The 23,757-nt window shown below is 40.6% G+C and overlaps 1 protein-coding gene and 1 pseudogene across 2 annotated transcripts in view; both read right to left on the reverse strand.

The window, feature by feature from the left end:
* RGS7BP (regulator of G protein signaling 7 binding protein) overlaps positions 1-23,757 on the reverse strand; it is a 160,670-nt gene that overhangs the window by 33,495 nt on the left and 103,418 nt on the right. Inside the window, exon 6 of one of the 2 annotated variants that reach the window (XM_060009433.1) lies at positions 5,907-11,370. The exons of the other annotated variant lie outside the window; for it this stretch is intronic. Within the exon in view, the coding sequence (XP_059865416.1) occupies positions 11,279-11,370 (92 nt within the window). The 3' untranslated portion in view covers positions 5,907-11,278. Of the gene's footprint in view, positions 1-5,906; positions 11,371-23,757 lie in introns of those variants that run through there. 2 annotated transcript variants of the gene reach the window in all.
* On the reverse strand, positions 19,597-20,928 carry LOC132422214 (protein enabled homolog pseudogene; annotated as a pseudogene).

Below are 23,757 nucleotides of genomic sequence, written 5' to 3' on the forward strand. Positions count from 1 at the left end.
TGAGTAGTTGAAGCTGGCTGTGAGTGGTAGTTGTTGACTAATGGCTTCATTCCAGGGTAAATGTGTCAGGAACACAGCACAGTTTCTAACATTAAAATTTTGTGGCATAACAGTTTTTGAACTATTCACCTCATGGCCCTTTATCATTGTGCCAATTTTTAGTAGAACTGTTCACTGCCGTAACAATGCTCTGTTATATATTCATGAAGCAAAACTACTCAATGTTCAGTAAGCACACGATCTTCCAGTTTATTTTCTAAGACTCTTACCTTTTATCTGAAGGTGGCTCCTGCTCTATAACAAGTCATACAATCTTCTCAGCTCAGTGACAGACTCACCATAGCAATATGTAGCAAAAGTAAAGTTTCATATGGATCAAAATTTGGAGAAGTAGGCAATTGCACCAATGTTCTAGAAACTCATGAGTGTGGAGAAATCCCTTTTAAATCTGTGAGAAAATAGAATACAGAAGTAATTTCTGAACTGAGGGAGGGGAAGTGGGGAAGCCCTCTGTAAGTACAGAGGGCTGCTGGTGGAGGTGAAAGGGACAAGCCCAGATCAGGTGCCATAGTTGGGGTTCTGAACATTTGGGGCAACGTGAATGCTGACCCCACTCTACTCCTAACTTGGGGTGAAGATGCCTCTCTTTATCCATATGTAGAATAAATTCTGATACAGATAAGAGATAAAATAGAGCCCTCAGAGATAAACAGTACACTATGTCTGGAGACAGAGTTTTAATAAGAGAGTAGAGGGGATTTTTAAACATGGATTTAGATTGGAACAAATCCTTTATGAGAAAGCTTTTCTGCATGATGTAGTTAATTCTTTTTTCTCTCTTCCCTGTCAGATACTTAATGCAGTAGATGGGTTTGTGATGGCTTTTGCTTAGGCACATCATTCCACCTTACAGATGAGGTGACTGAAACACAGTGACTTGGGATCACATAGAATGAGAAGTAAGTAAACTTCTGCAGTCATGCAAGAGCTAGAATAAAAACCATACGCTGGGGCTTCCCTGGTGGCGCAGTGGTTGAGAGTCCGCCTGCCAATGCAGGGGACGCGGGTTCGTACCCCAGTCCAGGAAGATCCCACATGCCGCGGAGCGGCTGGGCCCGTGAGCCATGGACACTGAGCCTGTGCGTCTGGAGCCTGTGCTCTGCAACGGGAGAGGCCACAACAGTGAGAGGCCCGTGTACCGCAAAAAAAAAAAAAAGGTACAAGAAGTCTGAAGAGGACCAAGATTCTAGAGATGCTGTGGGTCCCCAGTGAGAGTTACTACTTTTATCTTCCCTACAGCAAATTAACTATCCTTCAGGGTCCCCAGTAGAGATTTTTCTTGGGGCAGGTGGAGAGGAAATTCCTAAAAGCCCAGGCTGAGTTTAATCAACCATTAAGTGCATATGCACTATTATAAATTAAGCCATATTGTTATGGGTTTTTATCTAACAATGAGAACATAGACAATAGAACTCTATTATTCACTATATAATATTATTACTTAGCAGCTGTGAACCTGGGGTATAGTCCAATTCCATGTCCTCAGATGACCTTTTAGAATCAGCCTGCTCTACCTCTAGTAGACATCCCTCATCTATAGCACTATATATTCTCATTTTATAATATTTACTTTAATCACTGAGTGGTTGGGTACCTGGGGTTTAGCATAAATCCATGTCCTCAGATGGTTTTTTGAAACTGCTCTATCCCTAGAAGGCCTCACCACACTGATCTGAGCATTCTTTCTAGAGAACATCATTTTTGTCCACTAAGTTGATGCCATCATGTTACCTGGACTTAGTGAGCACAAAGTGCTGAGTACTCTGAATGCCTTTGTAAGTAAATCACACAAACTTCAGAGGATGGGGGATAAGCCTTCAAAGATTAAGAGGCCTGCCCATCAGTGACTTTTTAGGAGTCCAGTGGTCTGGGGGATGCTGGCATATCCCAACCCAAGTGACAAGTTATTGTCTCTTGCATCTCCTACCACTGAGAAAGAAATGTGAGGCTTGGTTGGCCTTGTCAAACTTTGGAGGTGGCATATTTCACGCTTGGTGGTAGACCTCTGACCCATTTATCGGGGTATGTGAAGAGTTCTAGTTTTAAGTGGGTTCCAGAGCAGGGAGGGGCCCTGCAGCAGGTTTTAAGCAAGTTCAGTACAAGCAACCTTGTCACTTAGGCCATATCATCTGGCAGAGACGATGGTGCTACAAATATCTGGGCATAAAAGGGTGGTAGGAAGACTCTGGCATACTCCAATAAGAGAGTAATGGCATGGACGCTTAGGGTTCTAGAGCAAGGCCATGCTATCTGCAGCAGAGAAAGATACACTATTCAAAAAGCAGCTCCTGGAAGAAATGGAGGCTGTGAATGGGTCCAACAGCACTGGTTTTGTGGTAGACAGAATAGCAGCTCCCCAAAAATGTTCACTTCCTAATCCCTGGAACCTATAGATATGTTACTTTTCTTGGCAAAAGGGAATTTGCAGATCGGATTATGTTAAAAGGATCTTAGATGGAAAAATTATCCTGGGTTATCTGGGTGAGCCTAATGTAACAACAAGGTTCCCTATAAAAGGGAGCCAGAAGAATGAGTCAAGGGAGGATATGTGATGATGATGTCTCTGTCAGAGACGGAGACAGAGAGAACTGAAGACGTTACACTGTCGGCTTGAACATGGAAAAAGGGGCCACGAGCAAGGAATGCCCGAGGCCTCTAGAAGCTTGAAAAGGAAAGGAAATAGATTCTCCCTTAGTGCCTCCGGAAGGAACGCAGGCCTGCTGACTCCTTGATTTTAGACCAGTGAAACTGATTTTGGACCTCCAGAATTGTAAGTGATAAATTTGTGTTGTTACCACTAAGTTTGTGGTAATTTGTTACAGCAGTAAGAAACTAATACAGGCTTTTCTCACCAACACTAGTTTACTTACAGCCATTGGTGAATGTCCTGTTGGCAACAGAGACTGACCCTGTGTCCTTGATACAATAGCATTTCTTGGGGAGAACAACCTGCCACTTGGTGACAAGTTGACTAGATCAGCCTGACCGGGACTAACCTGGTTTCTGGATGCGGGTTTGCCATCACCATCTGCAGGGCTGCAGCCGGCACCAGTACCCATGGACTCACAGAGTGTCTGATCCACCCCTGTGGGATCCTGTATAACATTACCTCAGACCAAAGGCCCCATTTAATAGCAAAGGAGTGCATCAGTGACACGACCAGGACCCACTGTTCCTGCACATACTCCACCAACCAGGAGCTGCCATCCCAACAGAGTGGGATGAAGAGGCACAGCCTCTTCAAGGAGAGGACTCCTTGCAGCAGTGGGTGCACCATACTCAGGATGCACTATATTCCCTAACTCAAGGGTCACTATTTGGTTCTGAGTCACTAATACATAGAATATATGGGTCCAAAAATCAAGGGGTGAAAGTAGGAGTGGCCCCAGTGATCTACTGAGGAATTTGTGCTTCCTATCTGGGGGGTCTAGAATCTGTGTGTCTAGAGGGTCACAGAGCAGAGTCCCACTAAACTTTAAGCTACCACTGCTACCTGGTCACTTTAGACTCCTCATGCCAGAAAACTATAAGACAAATAAAAGAGTTACTACACTGACAGAGGTTATTGGCCCTGATCATCAGGAGGAAGGAGGGCTGCTGCAACATAATGAGGGCACAGAGGAATATGTTTGGCACTTAGGTGACTGGGTACCTCTTGGTATGCTTATGGGTTTTTCGGGTTTTGCTGTAAATGGGCAAATACAGCAACCATACTCTACTGAAAGGCATGGTAAGCAGGGTCTCAGACCACTAGGAGGGAGGGTCTGGGTCGTAATACCAGGCAACTCAGCAGTGCCAGACTAGGATGAAGGGAATCTAGAATGGGTAGTAGAGAAGAGAGGGGATGAATATCAGCTATATATAATCTTGGAACCAGCTGCATAGCAGGGGCTGTGCTTTGTCTTTCTTTTTGTGTGTGTGAGTTACGATAACAGAGTCCAGAAGAAGCTATGCCTGGGTGGTGTAGATCAATGTGAGAAGCAAGTGGATCGGAACAGTGCTGGGGGTGAACTGTAGTAGATGCTGTGGTGCTGCCCATGTTTGTTTTACTCAACCACGGCATCCATTGCTCAGCTACTGTTGGCTGCTAATGGCAGCAGGCACTTTTACACCTAGATCTGTTCATTCAGTACTGCAATAGTTTTATTCTTTCATCTGGTTGTATGTAGCTGCAATGGAGTTCATTTATTTCTATTGCTGTATAGTATTATACAATTTACTTTTTCATTCTTTTGTTGACGGATTCTTTTGCTGAATTGTTTATGGGTTTTTCCTATTACAGGTAATGCCACTATGGATATTCTTTTAACTGTCTTTGAATACGCACACATATATTTCTAAGTCTCCACCTAGGAGTGAAACTATTGGGTCACAGGGTACATGTATGTTCTATGATAGCAGATAATGTTAAAGGGTTTTCTGTACATGCTTTGTGTTCTGTTAGGAGCTATTTCACAACTCTGTGGGTATGAAGATATTCTCCTATATTACCTTCTGGAAGCTTTATTGTATTACCTTTTATTTTTAGATCAACAACCAACTTGGAATGAGGCAAGGGTGAAGTTTAATTCTTTTTTGCAAATGGAAATCAATTGATCATTTGATTTAAAATCACTATTTATTTCAAAGATTTCCCTTTGTCTGCTGTTCTGCAACACAGTATCATGCAGTGTTTGATTCATTTGATTTTTCTCATAAAAGAGCTTTGATTCTAAGCAAGTAATTGGACAGTCATTTGGTTGAACCTTTTGTGATATTGATATATTGTTTCTATTTTACTCTCAGGAAACTGAGGCTTACAGAAGTTGACTAATTTAGTGAATAAGTTCTTCTATACAAAGATTCACAATTATTAATGCCTTAAATGAGATAGAAGTTATTAATTAATTAGTTAAGCAGATAGCAGTATGAGATAGGTAATCTCTGCTAAGGCTCTTCTGTCATCTTTTCGTGGTGTCTGACTCTGGGTCCAAGACAGTTGTTTCAGCTTCCACCCTCATGTTCTCCTCGCAGCCTAGTGGGAAGGGAAGGAAGTGCATGCCCCTTATTTTGGGGATGTTACCTGGAAATTGTGCAATTACACTCATAAGCTGTTGGCCAAAATTCAGTTATATTGCCACACCCACAACCAAGGAAGCCTGGGAAATGGAGTATTTACTTTAGGTGGGGCCAGTGTCTCCCTGAAATTTGGGATCTCTGTTACTAAAGGTAAAAAGGAGAGAACAGATTATGGAACTGCTAGCCATAGCTGTGTACTTTGTTGCAGCCCATCTGAGATTCAGACAAAATTCTGTGTAACTCCAGACTATACTGCGCAATCCTTGACAACTAGCTGGACTCAATAGTTTGCGTTTTGAAAAACTTCTTGGGATATATTCCTGTCAGAATTTAATTCCTAGATGTCTCTCCAGATGTGTGTACCATCTCCTTTTATCAGAAAATAAAATTATTTAACTCAACGTTGTTGGTTTTTTTTTTTTATGTCGTAACTATCAGGAAAACTGAGTGCAATTCAGACATATTGCTATTGTTAGTGAAAGTTTCCAAAGCCTGTTTTAATCCTTCCTCCACTGACTTCACTTTCACTTAATTCTTTCTTCCCTCCCTCTATCCCTCCCTTCTTTCCTTCCTTTCTTCTTCTCTCTTTCCTCTCCCCAGCCCCCCCTTTGTCTGTCTGTTTTGCATCTTCTCTCTTCAAAAGTTACGGTGCCCTGGTGTTTCCTCTCCATATCTCCACTGCCATCATTTTGATGACAACGAATATGTCAAGGGGGTGGGGTGAGGGGGTGGGTAGGATCTGGGCAAATGGTGAATCACAATGTCTCTTTCACTTTTTCATTCTTTTTTTTTAAACTTTTATTATTAGTTTTTATTACACAAGTAATACATATTCATTGTAGAAAAATTAGAAAACACAGAGAAGCAAAAAGAAAAAATAATCACCCATAATCCCACTACCCATAAATAACTACTATTAACATTTTAGTGTATGTCCTTCTAGCTTTCTTATGCATATATATACATACATAGAATATTTATATATATTTTTCTTTTTTACAAATATTGTGTCATACTATACATACTGTTTTATAACATGTTTCTCATTTAATATATATTGTGAACATTGTTATTTATTCCCTGAAAAAAATTATACATGTACTACATGCTCATTGTGGAAAAACCAGAAATTACAGATATGCAAAAAATATATATATATAATTGCTCCAAATCTCACCTCCCAGAGATAAATGCTGTTAACATTTTAGCAAATATCTTTTCAGACTCTTTAATGCACACATATATATGTATATGTTAAATATGGGATGATACTGTAGATATTTTTCTATAGCTTTTTTAATTTATCAATATAGTTCATTTCAATAAATATACATATGTTGCTTATTCTTAATTGGTGCACAGTATTACACTGAAAGGATATACCATATTTAACCAACCGTATACTGTGGGTTTATTTACATTTTTTCCTCATTCTTCCAAATAAGCATTCTTTCTTGCATATTTTTTTTGAATAATGAATGAATATATCTTAGCTCATTTTTCTCTGATCTTTTTGAGGAGAATTTCCCTACAGTGGAATTACTTGGTAGAGGTGAAAACTATATTGCCAAATTATTTTCCAGAAAGTGGAATCAATTTACCTACTTGTTGGCTCTGTAAGAGGATGTTCACTTCCAGACTTCCTTACTGTCCCTGGAAACATTCATTCTTTATAGTCTTGCCTTTCTGATACATGGAAAAGAGTATATCATAATTATTTGCATTTTTGATTACTAGTATGTTCAAATATTTTCATATTATTAGTGCATTATTCTAATTTATGGTACATCACCAGTTTGTGTGCTTGGCTCAATTTTCTACTGGAAAGTTTGATTCTTTTTGAGTCATAAATTGTCATTTATTCATGCATTCATTATCCACTCATTTCATAAATATGTTTTCAGTATTTGCTTTCGTGTTTAGCATTGTGCTGAGGATATAAGAATAAGCAAAATAGACCTGGTTGCTGCCATCTGGAACTTCCAGTTTAGTGGAGAGACAATTCAACAAGCAATAATGAAAAAAATGTAATAAGGAAAGGGAAAGAATAAAATGGGAACACTTGGCTGGGGAAGGAGCTGTAGATCATGGAAACTTCCCAAAGGTTGTGGAATTTAAGCTCTTGATATATGTTATTAGACGTCTGTACCCTTTGTTGCATATATTTAAAACTTGGCTTTCTCTTAATCTGGTTTGTTTGTTTGTTTGTTTTACTCTATAGGAGTTTTGCATTTTTAATTGGTCAGATCCACCCATCTTTTCCTTTGGGATTTCTTCCTTTGCTATCATGCTTAGAAAGGCTTTTCCCCCCCCACACACTAAAATTACATATATATTCATCAATACTGCCAGTTTATTTATGTGCTTTAATATTTAATTTAAATACTTCACTTAGAATTTATTTTGATGACAGTTATGAGGTATAGATCTAATATATCCCTCAACAGATGGCTAACCATTTATCCCAATATAACTTAATAATCCAACATTTTCTCACAGATTTGAAATGTCATCTTTTTAATGTTCTCAATTCTTCTATGTTCTTGGGTTTATTTCTGGACTTTATATGTAATATTAGTGGTTTATCCTGGACCGTTTTTCATCCTTTCTATAGTAACCTGAAAGTTGAGCATTTTGCATTTGGTGATGTTCTAGAACACAAAGAAATGGTAGACATTGCTAAGGTATGTGTGTGGGTAGGTGGGAAGTTATTATGGATGGATATCTTTAATTCTTTCGATTTTGAGACTTCCAGAGTCTGAAATTCCACATGGGATCATCGTTAATCTGGCCCATTTGTTGGCTGTCTAAAATCAGTTAGATGCTTTTATGCTCTGTATAATTTTAGCTTCCAGTAGATGGCAGTACTGCCAAACAGTAAGTATCCAAACTTGCAGGAGCACCGAGGAACAAAATGATCTGGCAGGATTTTAGAATTCCCCCAAGAGCTTTCATCAGAGGAGGCATCAGTGCTGTGCTACTTTTAAAGTCATCTTTGTACCCTTGAACAACGGCACAATCAGAAGTGTGCGCTGAATCTCTTCCTAGACGTGTGCAAAACATTAGTGGATGGATTTTTTTTAAAGCGGCACCTTGGCCTTCTGGGCACTTCTTCATCTACCTCATCCAAAAGTGCCTTTGGGCCCAGACAATGACTGATTTAAAGCCTGGAAATGTGGTTTTAAACAATGTGATTGTGGCAGGATTCAGGTGATTTTTATTTTCTTTATACTTGGTGGTATTTTTCAGATTTTTCACAAAGAACATGTATTGTCTCTGTAATCTGAAAAAAAAAAAAAGATCAACACAGGATATGAAAAATATGGTGGTAAAATGGGTAGTTGTGCGCCAGAAAAAACTTTACATTCTTTTTTGTTTCAAGAATATGCGTACATGCAACAAAATGAGTTCAATGGGCTCTCTTTATCCCTAGAGATCAGCTCGGTGTTATTGCTAATCTGAAAGAAAATTACCAGCAGGAAGCTGAGACAGTTATCTCATGGAACTACACCTGAGAAAGTCCTTTGGTAGGTGACAGGGGAGTAGGGTCAGCTCCTAACAAGATGCATTGGCATACCTAATGGGAGATGATGAATTACCCATTGCAGCTCTGAGCCAGGGTAGGTTATTGGGACTTTGAGCGCTAAATTTAATTTTAGGACCTGCTATAGTGAAAGAAGATCTATAAATCTTGGAGTGTGTCCACGGGAACTACAAAATTGATCCAAGGCCGGGAAACAGGCACTATGAAGAAAAGATAAGGTGGCTGAATTTATTTCTCTTAGATATGGAAAGCCTAGCTAGGGAATTAGACAAATCCCCATCTCCATGAATAGCTACTATAGCCCTCCCCAGACATGGAGGTGAGACCTGAATTTATTAACAGTCTTCAGTTGTACAAAGGACAATTGCACGGAAGGTGTTACTTTCACACCGAGGCTAAGGCAAGAGTGAGCACAAATTAACCAAGCAGAAGTGATTTAGGTCTGGCATTTAGAAGAAGGTGCTGAACACCAAGGCTGGGCTTATCTGTTAATAACTCTGCATGTAGTTTTTTTAGTAGGAACTAGATTGAAGCTAAGGGTTCAGTATAATGGAAGGTGGGAGAGGGCAGAGATGGGAGCTGAGAGCGTGCCAGATTGGGCTCCTTCATAATTTCTAAAACAATGGACCTGAAGTGAATTAAACTTCAGGGGATAAAAATGAACTGCATTCAGGAAAGGATATTAAACTTGAATCAAACCTGATTTATGAAAATCAGGGTTTGAGGACCAGGTAAATTTGGGAGTGGTTACCTGCTTTGCAAAGGAGCAGTCACCCTAGGAGTTTTAAAATAGCATATTCCCACACTGTATTACAAGTATTTGATTTAGGAAATTGTGATTTTTCTCGTATAACTTTCAAGGGTACGTCTTGATATGAAGCTATTCATACCTATAGCCATACGTCAATTGCCAACTCACTGGAATACATCTCTGGACTCCAAGAATAAGGCCAAAAACCAGCTGGTGTGATCTAAATAGAGGTATGCATCGCCTTTTGAGATCTCTTCCAACTCTTTAATCCTTTCACTTTCAATCAAAAAAACTAGAAGACAATTTCAAGGATAATTTCCACAACATCAGATATTAGGTTGAGCTATATGAAGCTGCCATTTTTTAGGTCAAAAACAGTCAAATATCAGCAGTTTCATATAATTCAACCTAATACTATAATTATTCCAGTAGTTTGTCTTGCTCTTCACTAAAGCTAAAAGCTTGAGTATATTTACTTTTCAGGTCAAAATACTGGTGGACTTATAAACGCCTGTGCACATAAATACTGTGAAATTATAGGGTTGGGATTAAAGATGCATCTTGGATAAACCACGTATAGGTCATCCTTTTATTGTGCTGGACTCTGGTGCCTCTTGTCTGACTTTAGGAATTTCAGACTATGGAAAACAAGAAAAGCAGTCCAAAGGCTTGATCTTTCAACCCATGGGAAACTCTGTCTGGGAAATGGGCCAAAGGAAGAGCAAGGGAAAATATAACAAAATCTGTATCATGTTGCGAGTTTAGTGGAGGAAGAGCACAGCAGAGCTGTGAGCAGAAAAACAAAGCGTGTGGCTTCCTCCTTTCTAAAATAGAGTATTGCTTAATGTGTCCTGCTTTTAAGATTCTAAGCATAAGACAAGACACCAAGTACACGTTGGAAAAGTCCTATCTGCATAGTCATCTAAAATGAGACAAACTTAGCTTAACTAAAAAGATTTTATTAACAATGTAAAATGTTAAGTATTTTTACGATCTGAGCTAATTCCAGCATGCCCTATAAGATTTAACACTATGCTGATGTGCAGACATCATGCTTCAGATTTCAATTAGAACAAAATATGATAATACTCAATTTTACATTTGAGGGTAATTGTATATATCACTACACCATTTCCTAACTGGATTACTTCATTCTCCAAGAAGCTGAAAAAGACACCATTGGATCGAAAGGAAATTAGTTGCCCATATGCATTGTATGAAGTTATTAGGATTATTGTGTATTTACAAAATTTAAATAGTTTTCATATATGTTCTTGTTGCATTATAAATTAAGATATTTTTACGTTGAAGCTCTTAGATTCTGACAGAATGGAAGACTAAACGTAAATGAGTGCAGAGAAAGCAATAGGTTGAGGTGGTATATGTTTGATTATAATATTATTCCTAATATTGGTTGGATTTTGAACAGTTTTGCAGTTTTAAATAGATTTCTATGTTTAAAGACTCTCATATGTGATCATTTGTTAACGTGACATCAGCAAGAGCTATAGATATACTATTCTACATGAAATAATTTTTCTCTGTGTAATACTTAGAAAAACCTTTCAATAATTTAAAAATCATAATTCTTGCATCTGTCATGGTGTGGTTTGGAGCAGACATGCACAATGTCAGCTTTAAAAATCCTTTTAAAAACAGCCTGCTTTTTGAATCTTTTTTTTTTCTTGACAGCAGCTGCTTTCAAATGTAAAATCGTTTCAAAGGGCGGTGGGAGGTGGATAAAAGTAATAAGGAAGCATAGAAAACATAGTCGAAAACCAATAACTGTGGTTCAGCTGTCTGGAGGTCCTCGGGTTCAGTGATATTTTCAGGTCTTCCTAGTGGTGGTTTCCAGGAGGAATCACCTAGCTTGAGACGAGACAGCACAGCCCAAAGAACCTTCTCTTCCGTCTTCTAACCAGGGGGTAGGGAGTTAGATTTAGAAGGCTGCTGTCATCTGTGATGGGATAGAATGTACATATGAGTGAGGTACAGACAAAACAACTTGTTTTTTATGAATTGGCCTTAAAAATCCTCCATCCTTCGAATCCAACTTTCTCAGCCTCGGCACCATTTACGTTTTGGACCAGATCATCCTTTATTGTTGGGGGCTGTCCTGAGCATTGTAGGATGTTTAGCAGCATCCCTGGCCTCTACTCACTAGATGCCAGTAGCACTGCCCTACCAGTTGTGACAACCGAAAATGTCCCCAGATATGGCCACATATTCCTGGGGTGGCAGTGAGGTTGAAGCAAAGAGCCCACAGTTGAGAACCACTGCTTAAAATTAAATATAAACTGCTTAGAGGCAGTTTTTCACTTGGGAGATATATACTTCTTAGAAAAAGCCCATGCTTTGGAGTAAAGCTGGCTTCTTTCTTATACTTTACCACTTACTAGTCCTATGACTTTGAAAGTGTCACTTAAGCTCGTTAGGCTTCATTTTCCCCATATGTAAAATAAGGCTCAGTAATACTTACCCTAGGTGAGAATTAAATGAAACAATCTATTAAAAACATTTAGCTTGGGTGGGGACATTGGTGCCTAGCATGGAGGAAACAGTAAATATAGCTATTATTAACTATTTTCCTTTACATAGGACCTTGTCTTACCTCCATTCACCTACTTTATGCCTCAGGAAGAAGCTTCAACTATTTCTTGTTGAGTATTTCCCTAGTACTTTCTTTCTTTCTTTCTTTCTTTCTTTCTTTTTTTTTTTTCGCGGTACGCGGGCCTCCCACTGTTGTGACCTCTCCCATTGCGGAGCACAGGCTCCAGACACGCAGGCTCAGCGGCCATGGCTCACGGGCCCAGCCGCTCCATGGCATGTGGGATCTTCCCGGACCAGGGCACGAACCCATGTCCCCTGCATCGGCAGGCAGACTCTCAACCACTGCGCCACCAGGGAAGCCCTCCCTAGCATTTTCTATAGATATCTGCACACAAGGGCATTCAGAGAAGATTGTCAGCTGTTGAATTCACAAGTTGTGGTTTGAAAATTTTAATATGATGACAAGTAGAGAAAGAAATAAACCAGTAAACCAAATACAGTTTAATGAGCTGGGTTTTTGGGAAATAGTGCAGTTCAACAGAGAGTGTGGGTAGAAACAGCCTGTTGGAGCAGAACTGGCCAATGTGGGTTGCAGAGGCTGGAGAAGGACCACAGGGAAATAATCTGGAAATTGCTAGCTGAGGCAGCGCTGAGATATGGTCAGAATGGAACTAGGGGCAACAAAATGGCTGGTTGGCTGGCAACTCTTATATACCTAAGCTTTGCCGGGACTAGTTGCACTGCCCTCCCAGAGCAGAGCTAAAATGTTCCCTCCTTTCCCCATCCTAACATTGAAGATGCAGGACCTTGAAAAACAGCCCAGAATCAGGAGTTAGATGGAGTGATTGATATAGTGAAGAATTGTGCCCCACTTCAATAAAACTGGCTTGTAGATGAGGATTGTTTTTCTTGATTACTCAGGAAACTATCAGGAAAAAATGAGTCCTGGCTTTCTGGTCCTCGTACATAAACTGTCATCCAAGTGCCCTGGCTTTCCCTCCCCATCCCCCAAGGCTCCCATGTGTCATATTTATTTGTAAATTAGCATCACCCACCGAGTTGACAGTGTTCCTTGGAATGCTGCACTATGTTACACACGTAGATGAAACTAGAGTAGCAAGTCAGAGCCAGGGAAGAAAACAGGGGCCCCAGCTGGGCACATCAGATTAATCAAACACAGCCTCCTCCCCCAGGCTCCCCAGATTAAAATCCTCTTTTAATACTCACACTCTGCTAATGTGGAGAAAAACAGGACTCTGTCTTTTTCATAGTGAAAAATAATTCACTATAATCTGGATGTCAACATTTTGAGGCAAAAAAATAGGACATCTCTCTTTTACAGTTAAACTTGCCCCAAACAGTTAAGATGCTGAAAGCAATGTCAAATCCTATATATAAACCTGATTTCTCAGAAGAATCTCTGAGATGAATCATAATATATTTGGAGCAGATAGAAACGATAACCATACTCTCTCATCATTTTTAGGACTCTTAACTTCTTTAACCACCAAATGATCAGTGAACTTAACCTAATTGGATATGGCCAAGATACAGCAGACCCTGAAGGGTAAAGAATTTTATTTTTTGGTATCTCTTTGAATACTGACTACACTTCCCCAAACTCAAGTTCAGCTGGAAGTTAATGCTTCCTTGGAACAGAATTACCAAAACTATGAAGATACTAATAACAAAGAAAAATCTTATTTCTACTTCTATGAGACTTGGAGATCTATTTCCTGAATTCCCATTTATTTCCTGAATTCCCTATATGCTTGCCTTTCTTCAGTCATTTAAGAGATTTGGGAGTGACCTCATTGGTATTTATATATTACACAATAAAATGCAATTCTGGTGTGTATCATTCCCACTACATGAGGAAATATCTACATACGTTGGTATGTTGTATTTACAAAGAAAGTGTGCATGTGTGTGCTGTGGTGGTATATTTGCTCCCATTCTTTCTTTTTTAGGTATTAAAAGCACACAGGTATTATGAGATTTGTATCAAGACTGACCCTTGTATCTGTGCATTCATTACAGTGAATCAAAAAACCTTTGTGCTATTGAAATTCTCCTCATTCAGCCTTCTTTTCATATATATATATATATATATATATATATAACATTCACTTGTGAGTGCTATATACACACATGCACACACACATACATATATAGCATTCATAAGTGAATAGGAAGTGTTAGGATTGATGAGAAAGTGCTCAGACGTTAAGCAAAGGACAGACTGTCTATTAAGGACGACGGCTGGTTTGGGGCATCTTAGTTGAGCATTTGTGACACCTTTGCCTAGCCTGGAGCTTGTCTGATCATCACCTAGGGCTGAGGTGACACAAAAGCTCAAAAATTCTTGGCAGAAATTCAGAGCAGCTTTCTACACTCTAGGAAGCTGACATCTGCAGTAAATGCTGAAATTCACTGAGCAGTAAGTCTGCCTGGAATGGTTTGAAGTCAATTTAAAGCCAAGGAAAGATGTCTTCCCACATACTGAAATCCTGTCTCTGAAGTGAGGGGCTGTCAACAGAATGTGAGCAAAATGGGATGTTTCCCCACTCATTCTAAACTTTCTGTGCTAATCCATCTGAACTTGCTGGGAAATCTTTGCTTTTTATTGGAAATGATTGAGACTTTTATGGTATCTTTTCTCCAAAGTGCATACCCTCAGAGAACTGTAACTTAGGAGAGTTTTAAATGTGAAAATAAAAAGTGAGAAAGAGAAGAGGAGGCAGGAAAGGATAGCAGAAAGTGAAAGAAAAGGAGAGTAGGGTATTCAGTCATCCGTAAATTCAAACCCCAGTCATTTAATGTTTAATTCTTGGATGTTTAATATTTAATCCCTATTAAAGCCAGAGATGCTGGAGTCCCCCAAGGTACAGTAATACCATTTCTCTATTGCTCAAATTTCTTTTGCCAATAAAATATTTTTTACATAAATGATATGTTAAGAAACAGAAGGACATGAAAATGAGACGTTTTCAAATAATAAACTGAGTGTTTGAGTTTAAAGCTATGTTCTCTAAATCAAGAGAAGTGCTTATAATGGAACTGCAGTTGCACATTTCTAATCTGTTAAAAAAGGAGAACTTCAGCTAATCCCAGGGTTCCCAAACATAAGCTGCATCAGCTTCATCTGAGGGCTTATGAAAGCACAGATTGCTAGCCCTACCTCCAGAGTTTCTGAATCAGTAGGTCTGGGGTGGGCCAAGCAATCTCCATTTCTTACAAGTTCCTGGACCTGCTGATACGGCTGGTCCTGAGACCACACTTTGAGAACCACTGAATTAATCAAAGCTCTACGAAGTGTAGGGCTCTATGTCGGGTGCTGGGGGTAGTACCAGATGGGTCCTAAGAGAAAGGTGAACCTTGGCCTCAGGGATCTTTGTCTGAGTAACTAGGAGGCTTCATTAGAAATGCCATTACAGAGATACAAATACAATGCTTTGAGAATTCCCAGAGGGGGAAATTCCTCCCATCTGTAAAGAAGACATTTGTGGAAAATTCCTGGGGGCTCCGTGTTCATGCTGGGCTACAAGGTGTGGGGAGAACTTGGACATTTGGTGAAGTAGGGGGGCAGGCATTCCGGATGGAGAAAACAGTGTCAAAAGAGGAGGTCAGGGCAGGTCAAAGACAGGGAGGTCAAAGGCAGCCTGAATTTGGGTCCAAGTAAATTGTCCAGTCTGGCTGGAATGAAAGGCATATGAAGGAGGGGATGGTCTAAAACAGAACTACTTAGAATTCCCTAAATAAGGCCATTCCTTCCCTTGCCTCCCTGTCCTTTCACACACCATCTCTTTTTTCAGAAAAGTCTTTTCTGACTGCTCCGTGCTTCTACCTTCCTTCATGCTTCCATACAATTGCTACAGCCCTGGGTGCCTTGTCCGCTTCCAACCCTGGTTAGCCACCATTCTATGAGCAACTCTTTATGAAAGACTTAATAAATTTACTCTGGCTGCCCAGGTCTTCAGCTCCCACTTACTCCTCAACCCTCCTTAATTAGGCTTCCGGGCCCCCAATTCCAAGTAAGCTACTTTGGCCAACCTCACCAGTGACTCCCTTGTTGCTAAATCCTATGGACACTTTCAGTTCTTATCTAGCTGAACTACCCCACACTATTAGCCATTCCTTCCTTGCAGCTTTCTTATTATACCATGTTGAGTTTCTTCTCCGTTTTTGTAAACTGCTCTTCTTACATTTTGGTATTTCAGGGCTCTTCTCTATGTACTCTCCGTGGGTGGTCTCAACCATTTTTAGGGCTTTGATTACCACGACACTGCTGACGTTTACATCTGTATTTCCTGTCCTTCTAGCTCGCATGTCTCACCTCAGCATAAGACATGTATGTCCATCACAACCACGGAGCATCGCTCTTGGAGTCCACCCGCATCCAGAACTTCAACTGTCCTGTCCTCTACCTCTACTGGTACCGCTCTGTTCTAATGTAGTGATTGACACCATCATTCGCTCTGCTTTCCAAGTCTGAACGCAGGTTTCATCCTTGACTCTGCCTTGGCCTTATGTACATCATCCAACTGGTCCTATCCTCTTCTCCAAGCCCTGGTCTTTAGGTCAGATTGTAAGCATTTCTCACCTGTCTTATTGTACTTGCCTACTAACTGAATCCCTCCAGTGACCTCGGGATAAAGTCTAAACCTCTTAACATGAATTAGAGGGGCCTCCCCCAACCTCTCTAGTCTCTCTCTCTCTTTTTGTTAATATATACTGCAATTTTATTTCAATCGCACAAACGAAGTTAGCATGTAGGAAATTTAAATGAACAGTATGGTAAAAATAGCAGAGAACCAAAAACTCTAATAAGGAAGTACACCTAAAGCATGAGAATTCAACATTCATTAGTGTTTCATCTTCAGTTTTGATTGACACTTGATGCTTGCAAAATTTTGAAACAAACTTTGAGATCATGATGACTATTCTGAAGAGATTTCAGCACCGGCACTAAGATTTGTACATTCAGTTGGTTTGCAATTGACTTGTTAGCCATTTACATCGTGTATCGTACAGATTTGTCACAGGTCAGATCACAGTGTTGAAGGAAAGAAGTACCTGCCTGTAATTAGAAAGGATCCCCTAAACTGCACTCAGCTTAAGACATCCAAGGTACAAGAGCATGAAAACCATCATAATATTGTGCCTCCAAGGAACATAGTTTTGATAAGGAAAATAACCTAAGCTTCTGTTTCCCATTTTAATTACTCAAATCTCTAACAAGGACAAAACTGTCACATAGGACAGTAAATGGATGCAGTAATTCAATCAGACTTCTTGGAAAGAACACATTTAGCAATCTGGGACAATGCAGAATGACAGGAGATAAAACATGATTCAACACTGGTTCTTTTTGTCATTTTACACAGACATCATGTTAATATTAGACCAAGGCACAAAACATTTAGTGCATAAACCAGTTTCTTTTTTAAGACCTAGCATTTTTACTGTAGTCTTTTATCTTACTTTGGACCACTTGTACCCAGTACTCTATCCTACTAGAGACTGCTTAACTTAATCAACAAAATCAAAAGCGATTTCTGAGCAGATTTGTGGGGGACACAAACATTTGTATCATCAAAGTGTTTGCATAACCAAAAGTACAATAATAAAGATGAAAATGCCACCTATTTCTTTTAGAAAGTAGTACTTCGTAAGCTTGCTGCATCTTTAATGTCTTCACTATTGGATGACAATGAATAGTTGATAGAAAAAAAGAACTGTATACTTGAATTATGATAGCTCCTCCATCACAGATCTAAAACTGAAGTTTCTATAGAAATAGAACTATTTTAACAAGGGAAAAAAATTCCCTCATTCAAACCTCTTTGAAGTGGTAATGGCTGCAAACTTGCAGCACTTAGAAAACTATGCTATCAACAAGTTCTGTTTTTAAGAATTTAGATTAAGAAATCTAGATAGCAGATGAAAGTGGATTATTTCTTCAAAATTTTAGTAAAACTACTGATAATCCAAGGTTTCAAAGCAAATATGGCACATCAAGATGGAGAGCCTGGAGAATTTTGATTTCCTAAAATTTCAAAAAATTCTATCATTGCAACATACAGGATTTCTTCCCTATTTTAAGCTTAGAAGTTTCAAAGAAAAGGGAGTGGATAACATACACACACGTGAGTGCCCACACAAACACGCACGCACGCGTGCACACACGGTGGTAAGTAGAGTATCTAGTTCCTTCTTCCCACCACCTAAATCTCACTTTATTTATTAAAAGAAAATTATGCAGGACCCCCCTCACTGTTTTCCCTTGATCTAATGATTTCTGTGACCTTAATTGCTGCCATCATTGTTACTTTTCTAGTATTGCAACATAAGATTCAAAAACAGCTTTGTAGTCAGGAACGTGTACCTGCACACCTGAACAACTGCAGGGCACCAAGGTAATAACAACTGCCAAATTCAGGGATGGAACTTTTGAGTTCCACAGTAAGATGTAATTCATGTAAAGCTCAGAATCATGTTTCAGACCATTGAACTTACTCAAGTTAAAATACAAATAGCTGAAGACATGATGTAAAAGATTAAGCACTTGATGCTGTTAACATATTTACCAATTAAAGTCACAAAATATTCCCCATTATTACTCATGCAGATAACTGAGAATGAAGATAGTGCAGAAATTAACTTTGAATAAAAAATTATTCCTTCTCTTCCTTCCACTCCCCTATACTCTACAAAATGTTTTCCCTGGGACTAGGCCTTGAAAAGGCCACTACATATTAGTTTGACATGCATTACTGTCTGCAATTTAAAAAAGCTAATTTTGTGGTGGTTTTCTAATTTTATAATTTATAATTACATTATAAATATGTCCACATGCATAAATCTAAAAAAGGTTGAAAACCTACAGTGAATCTACAATATATTGTTTTACATTTGACCACTGCTCTGTGTTACGTAGGAGTCACAGATTTGGTAAAGCATTGTAACAATTTAGGAAGGCATCTAAATCTTTAAATTATGGACAAATTTTATGTTTGAACCTACAAAATTGCATGAAGGCTAAACTCGAGAGACTTCCTATCATTCTAAAATTCCTCACTCCGAACAAATCATTTTTAGGACATTTCTTATAAATATCACCCTTTGAAAGCACATACCATTCCATTTGTTCCACATTTTATGATCTTAACCTACATAGGGCTGAACTCAATTATTCATGGAATATCAAATGTGATAGGAAGACAAACCTGAGAGAAACAATACAATAGTATAACTTGTTAAATTCCTCATCACCATTCTCTGAAGAAAACTTCTCAAGCCTTTCTCCTCTTTATTTTAGCAATGGATTGTGGAAAATGTGCGATTTTCTCTTGACATGAAAATATCTCAATGCACGGTGATCTTGCCTGATGGATTCAGTATTTTCTGCATAACTGATACAGGAACTCCTATACGACTCTCTTCCATCCTGTTGTAAAGGTCAGAAAAAAGCAGCAAACTGGGAAGGAAACAGCTTATCACCAGGGTAGTAATGTCTGAAGTCTTTCAAAGTATGTTGGTTTTTCCCTGCTTTGTCTCCATTTTCTTCTTACAGCTCACAAAATTTAAGGGTTTTGTTGTTGTTACCACAGTTGTTCTTTGTTGGGTTTTTTTTTTTCCTTTCTCCAGATTAAAGTCCTGTCTCTCCTTAGTTTGATTCTCTATGCAGTATTTGACTTGCTCAGTTCCTGCCTGATTGCATCAATGAGCTCTTCTTTTAGCTTAGTTAATTCTTTTCTCATTTCATCTAAAATGTCCTGTTTCAGGCTGTCATAGTCCAAGTCCCTCCACCTGGACTCCGTTGGCACTGGGCTGTGACGAGGGCGCAGATTTTGGTCTGTGTAATGAATCATAGGACGTGTTGTCAAAAACAATCTGATTTTTCGTTGGAGAATCCCGTCTGGAAATAACAGGTGACTTGCTGCCATTCATTGTATTTGTTCTTTCCCAAGGCTTTCTTGTCGGTTCAGGTGTACTTGTTGAAGAGGCCTTAGAAGTTACAAGCTCTGAATCTTCATTTTTGTTCTGTTTCTATTGTTGATCCCTTTTCAGCAATTCTCCTCCTCCTGGCCAGCAGGGCACTCATTTCTTCCATTAAACCACTACCCCCTAACGGAAGGGATCCATTTCCACGACCCATATCTGTTTAGATGAGGCCGAATCCACACCAATGGTATTCCCTCCGCTTGGGAAAGAGGCATCCTCCATCCGTGACACTTTCCTAAGTTTTGCTCCAGCAACCGCAGCTGCAAGTCCAGTTAAAGGGCGATTGTCTTCAGACATGGATCCCGAAAAAAATCCAGAAGCAGGGAGGGGAGCAGCAGGAGGTGGGGGGGGGGAGGGGTACCTGATTCGGAAAAGGCGGTGGAGGAGGCGGAGCGGGGGCCCTGAGGATGGAAGTGGAGGGGGTACAGGGGGCCCTGGGGGTGGAGGGAGTGCGGCTGATGCCTGGGCAGGACCTGGTGGGAGTGGAGGAGGGGGTGGAGGTGCAGGTGGTCCCAAGAAAATGCCCTGTTGGGCTGGAGGTTCCGCGGCTGAGAGGCTGCCTTCCAGCCTGGCTCAGAAGTAGAGGAGTTGTCTCCACAGAGGCAGGGGCAGCGGCATTTGCCATTCTTCGCTCTCCCTCGCATGCCAGCTGCTCCCTTTCTAACTGCTCTTGCCGCTCTCTTTCTGGCCTTTCCCAGTCCAGTCTCTCCAGCCTTTGCCTTTCTAACCTCTCCCTCTCCAATCTCTTCCTTTGCATTCTTCCTCTCTCCAGCCTTTCTGGCTCCAGCGCCTTTTGTCATTGCTGTTCTTGTAGTTGCCTTCTTTGAATTTCCAATTCTTCTTGTGATGGGCCATTCTGAACTTCGGCAGGTAGTTGTGAATTTTGTCTAAGCGATGTTGGCCTTGTTTCCTGTGAATTCAACACGCCTAAGGCATGCATCATGGCACTTGCGAAGACATGCGCATCTTCTTTGCTGCCGAAGTTGAGACCATACACCTGTCTAGCATCCCACCATTGGTGGAAGGTCTGAGTAGCTTGATCGTACTTCAACCCTTTAGGAATGGCACAATATATCACTACCTGCTGGTCCTGAATCTTCCTGCCCACCACTCTGAATGTGTTGTTGCCTGTATGATGATATATATGAACTCAGATGAACCCGGTTGAACCACCAGCTGGCACCCACTTTTTATTGGCATCATCATAAACCATCACAGCAGCTCTTGCCTGACAGATACTCTGTTCACTTATTATTTTAAATGTATCCTGCCACTCCCTTCTGGTCTGTAGAGTTTCTGCTGAAAAATCAGCTGATAACCTTATGGGAGTTCCCTTGTATGTTATTTGTCGTTTTTCCCTTGCTGCTTTCAATAATTTTTCTTTTTGTTTAATTTTTGCCAATTTAATTACTATGTGTCTTGGCGTGTTTCTCCTTGGGTTTTTCCTGTATGGAACTCTCTGCACTTCCCAGACGTGGGTGGCTATTTCCATTCCCATGTTAGGGGAATTTTCAACTATAATCCCTTCAAATATTTTCTCTGGTCCTTTCTTTCTCTCTTCTCCCTCTGAGACCCCTATAATGTGAATGTTCGTGTGCTTAATGTTGTTCCAGAGGTCTCTCACACTGTCCTCATTTCTTTTCATTCTTTTTTCTTTTTTTTGCTCCACAGTAGTGATTTCCCCTGCTCTGTCTTCCAGTTCACTGATCCATTCTGCTTCATTTACTCTACTATTGATTCCTTCCAGTGTGTTTTTCACTTCAGTTATTGTATCGTTCAACTCTGTTTGGTTGTTCTTTATATTTTCTAACTCTTTGTTAAAAAATCCCTCTAACATCCATTTTTCTCCTGAGTTCTTGGATCACCTTTACAATCGTTACTCTGAACCCTTTCTCGGGTAGATTGCCTATCTCCACAACACTTAGTTCTGGAGTTTTATCTTGTTCTTTCATCTGAAACACATTCCTCTGCCACCTCATTTTGGGTTAATCACGTTTCTCAACTTTGGAGAAGTAGCCTTCTGTAGGAGACGTCCTATGGGTCCCAGCGGTGCACTCACCCAAGGGCCAGGGGCCAGCGGTCCCAGGGTAGTGTCTGGCCTGTGTTTGCAGACTACAGTCTACTGAATCGTAGTTTTCTTCCTTCTGATTTCTGCCCCCTGGTGGGTGAGGCTGGTCTAGAAGCTTGTGTAGGCTTCCTGGCAGGAAGGGCTGATGCCTGCCCACTGGTGGGTGGAGCTGGGTCCTGGCCCTCTGGTGGGCAGGCTGTGTGATCAAGAAGTCTTTAGGCAACCTGACTGCTAATGCATGGGGCTGTGGGGCTGTATTCCCACCCGTTAGTTGTTTGGCCTGAGGCATCCGGCACTGAAGGCTACAGGCTGTTGGGTGGGGCCGGGTCTTTGTGCTAAAGACCCAAGCAAGATGTCTGCCTCAAGGAGAGTTCATGCAGATGAATAATCCTGAATATATCTGCCACCAGTTTTTATGGCCCCAGCATGAGCCACAGCACCCCCCCCTCCCGCCTCCCCAGGAGACCCTCCAAGACCAGCAGGTAGGTCTGGCCCAGGCTCCTCTGAGGTTACTGCTTTTGCCCTTGGTCCTGGTACATGTGAGATTTTGTGCAGTCCCTTTAAGAGTTAAGTGTCTGTTTCCCCCAGTCCTGTGGAGCTCCTGCAAATAAGCCCTGCTGGCCTTCAAATCCAAATGCTCTGGGGGGCATCTCTTCCCAATGCCAGACCCCTGGGCTGGGAAGCCTGATGTTGGCCTCAGAACTCTCACTCCTGTGGGAGAGCCTCTGCAAGGTCACCCAAGGTGGGGTGGGGTGGGGGAGGAGGTTAAGGATTTGGTTATATTTCAGGTGCACCCCTCCTACCGTCTCGTTGTGCTTTCTTCTTTACGCCTTTAGATGTAGAAGATCTTTTTCTGTAGGTTCCAGTCTTTTCTATCGATGGCTGTTCAGATGTTAGCTGTGATTTTGGTGTGTTCATGAGAGAAGGTAAGCTCAAGGTCCTTCCACTCCACCATCTTGAAAGACTCCCTCTAATCTCTCTCTTAAGCCTCTTTTGTTTTTAAATTTATTTATTTTATTTATTTTATTTTTGGCTGCGTTGGGTCTTTGTTCCTGTGCGCGGGCTTTCTCTAGTTGCGGTGAGTGGGGGCTACTCTTTGTTGTGGTACGCGGGCTTCTCACTGCGGTGGCTTCTCTTGTTGCGGACTTCAGTAGTTGTGGCACATGGGCTCAGTAGTTGTGGTTTGAGGGTTCTAGAGCACAGGCTTAGTAATTGTGGCACACAGGCTTAGTTGCTCCATGGCATATGGGATCTTCCCAGACCAGGACTCAAACCCGTGTCCCCTGCATTGGCAGGCAGATTCTTAACCACTGTGCCACCAGGGAAGTCCTTAAGCCTCTTTTCTAACCACTTTCCCAAATAATGAAGTCTTTATAGTTCATCAAAATGCCCTGCTCTGTCATCTCCTCAGACACCTTCACACATTCAGAATCTTCTGCCTAGACTCTCTTCTTTCTATCTTTTTCTTTAGCTAATTTCAATTTATCCTAAAAAATCTCAGCTCAGATACTTTCCAAAAAGCAATTCTCAATTACTCCTGTCTTCTCCTTCCCCATTTACAACTAAAATCTGACTAGGTGAGAATCCAATATGCCCTTGTAGCAACCTGTTTCTAACTATTAATATACCCTTATAGCAACCTGTATCTAACTAATAGTTGCATTTTAAGTGCTATTTTTTTGTCTTTCCAATAGTATGTGTGTGTGTGTGTGTGTGTGT

Source organism: Delphinus delphis, chromosome 3 (assembly GCF_949987515.2).
Source record: "Delphinus delphis chromosome 3, mDelDel1.2, whole genome shotgun sequence".
NCBI classification, from domain to species: Eukaryota; Metazoa; Chordata; class Mammalia; order Artiodactyla; family Delphinidae; genus Delphinus; species Delphinus delphis.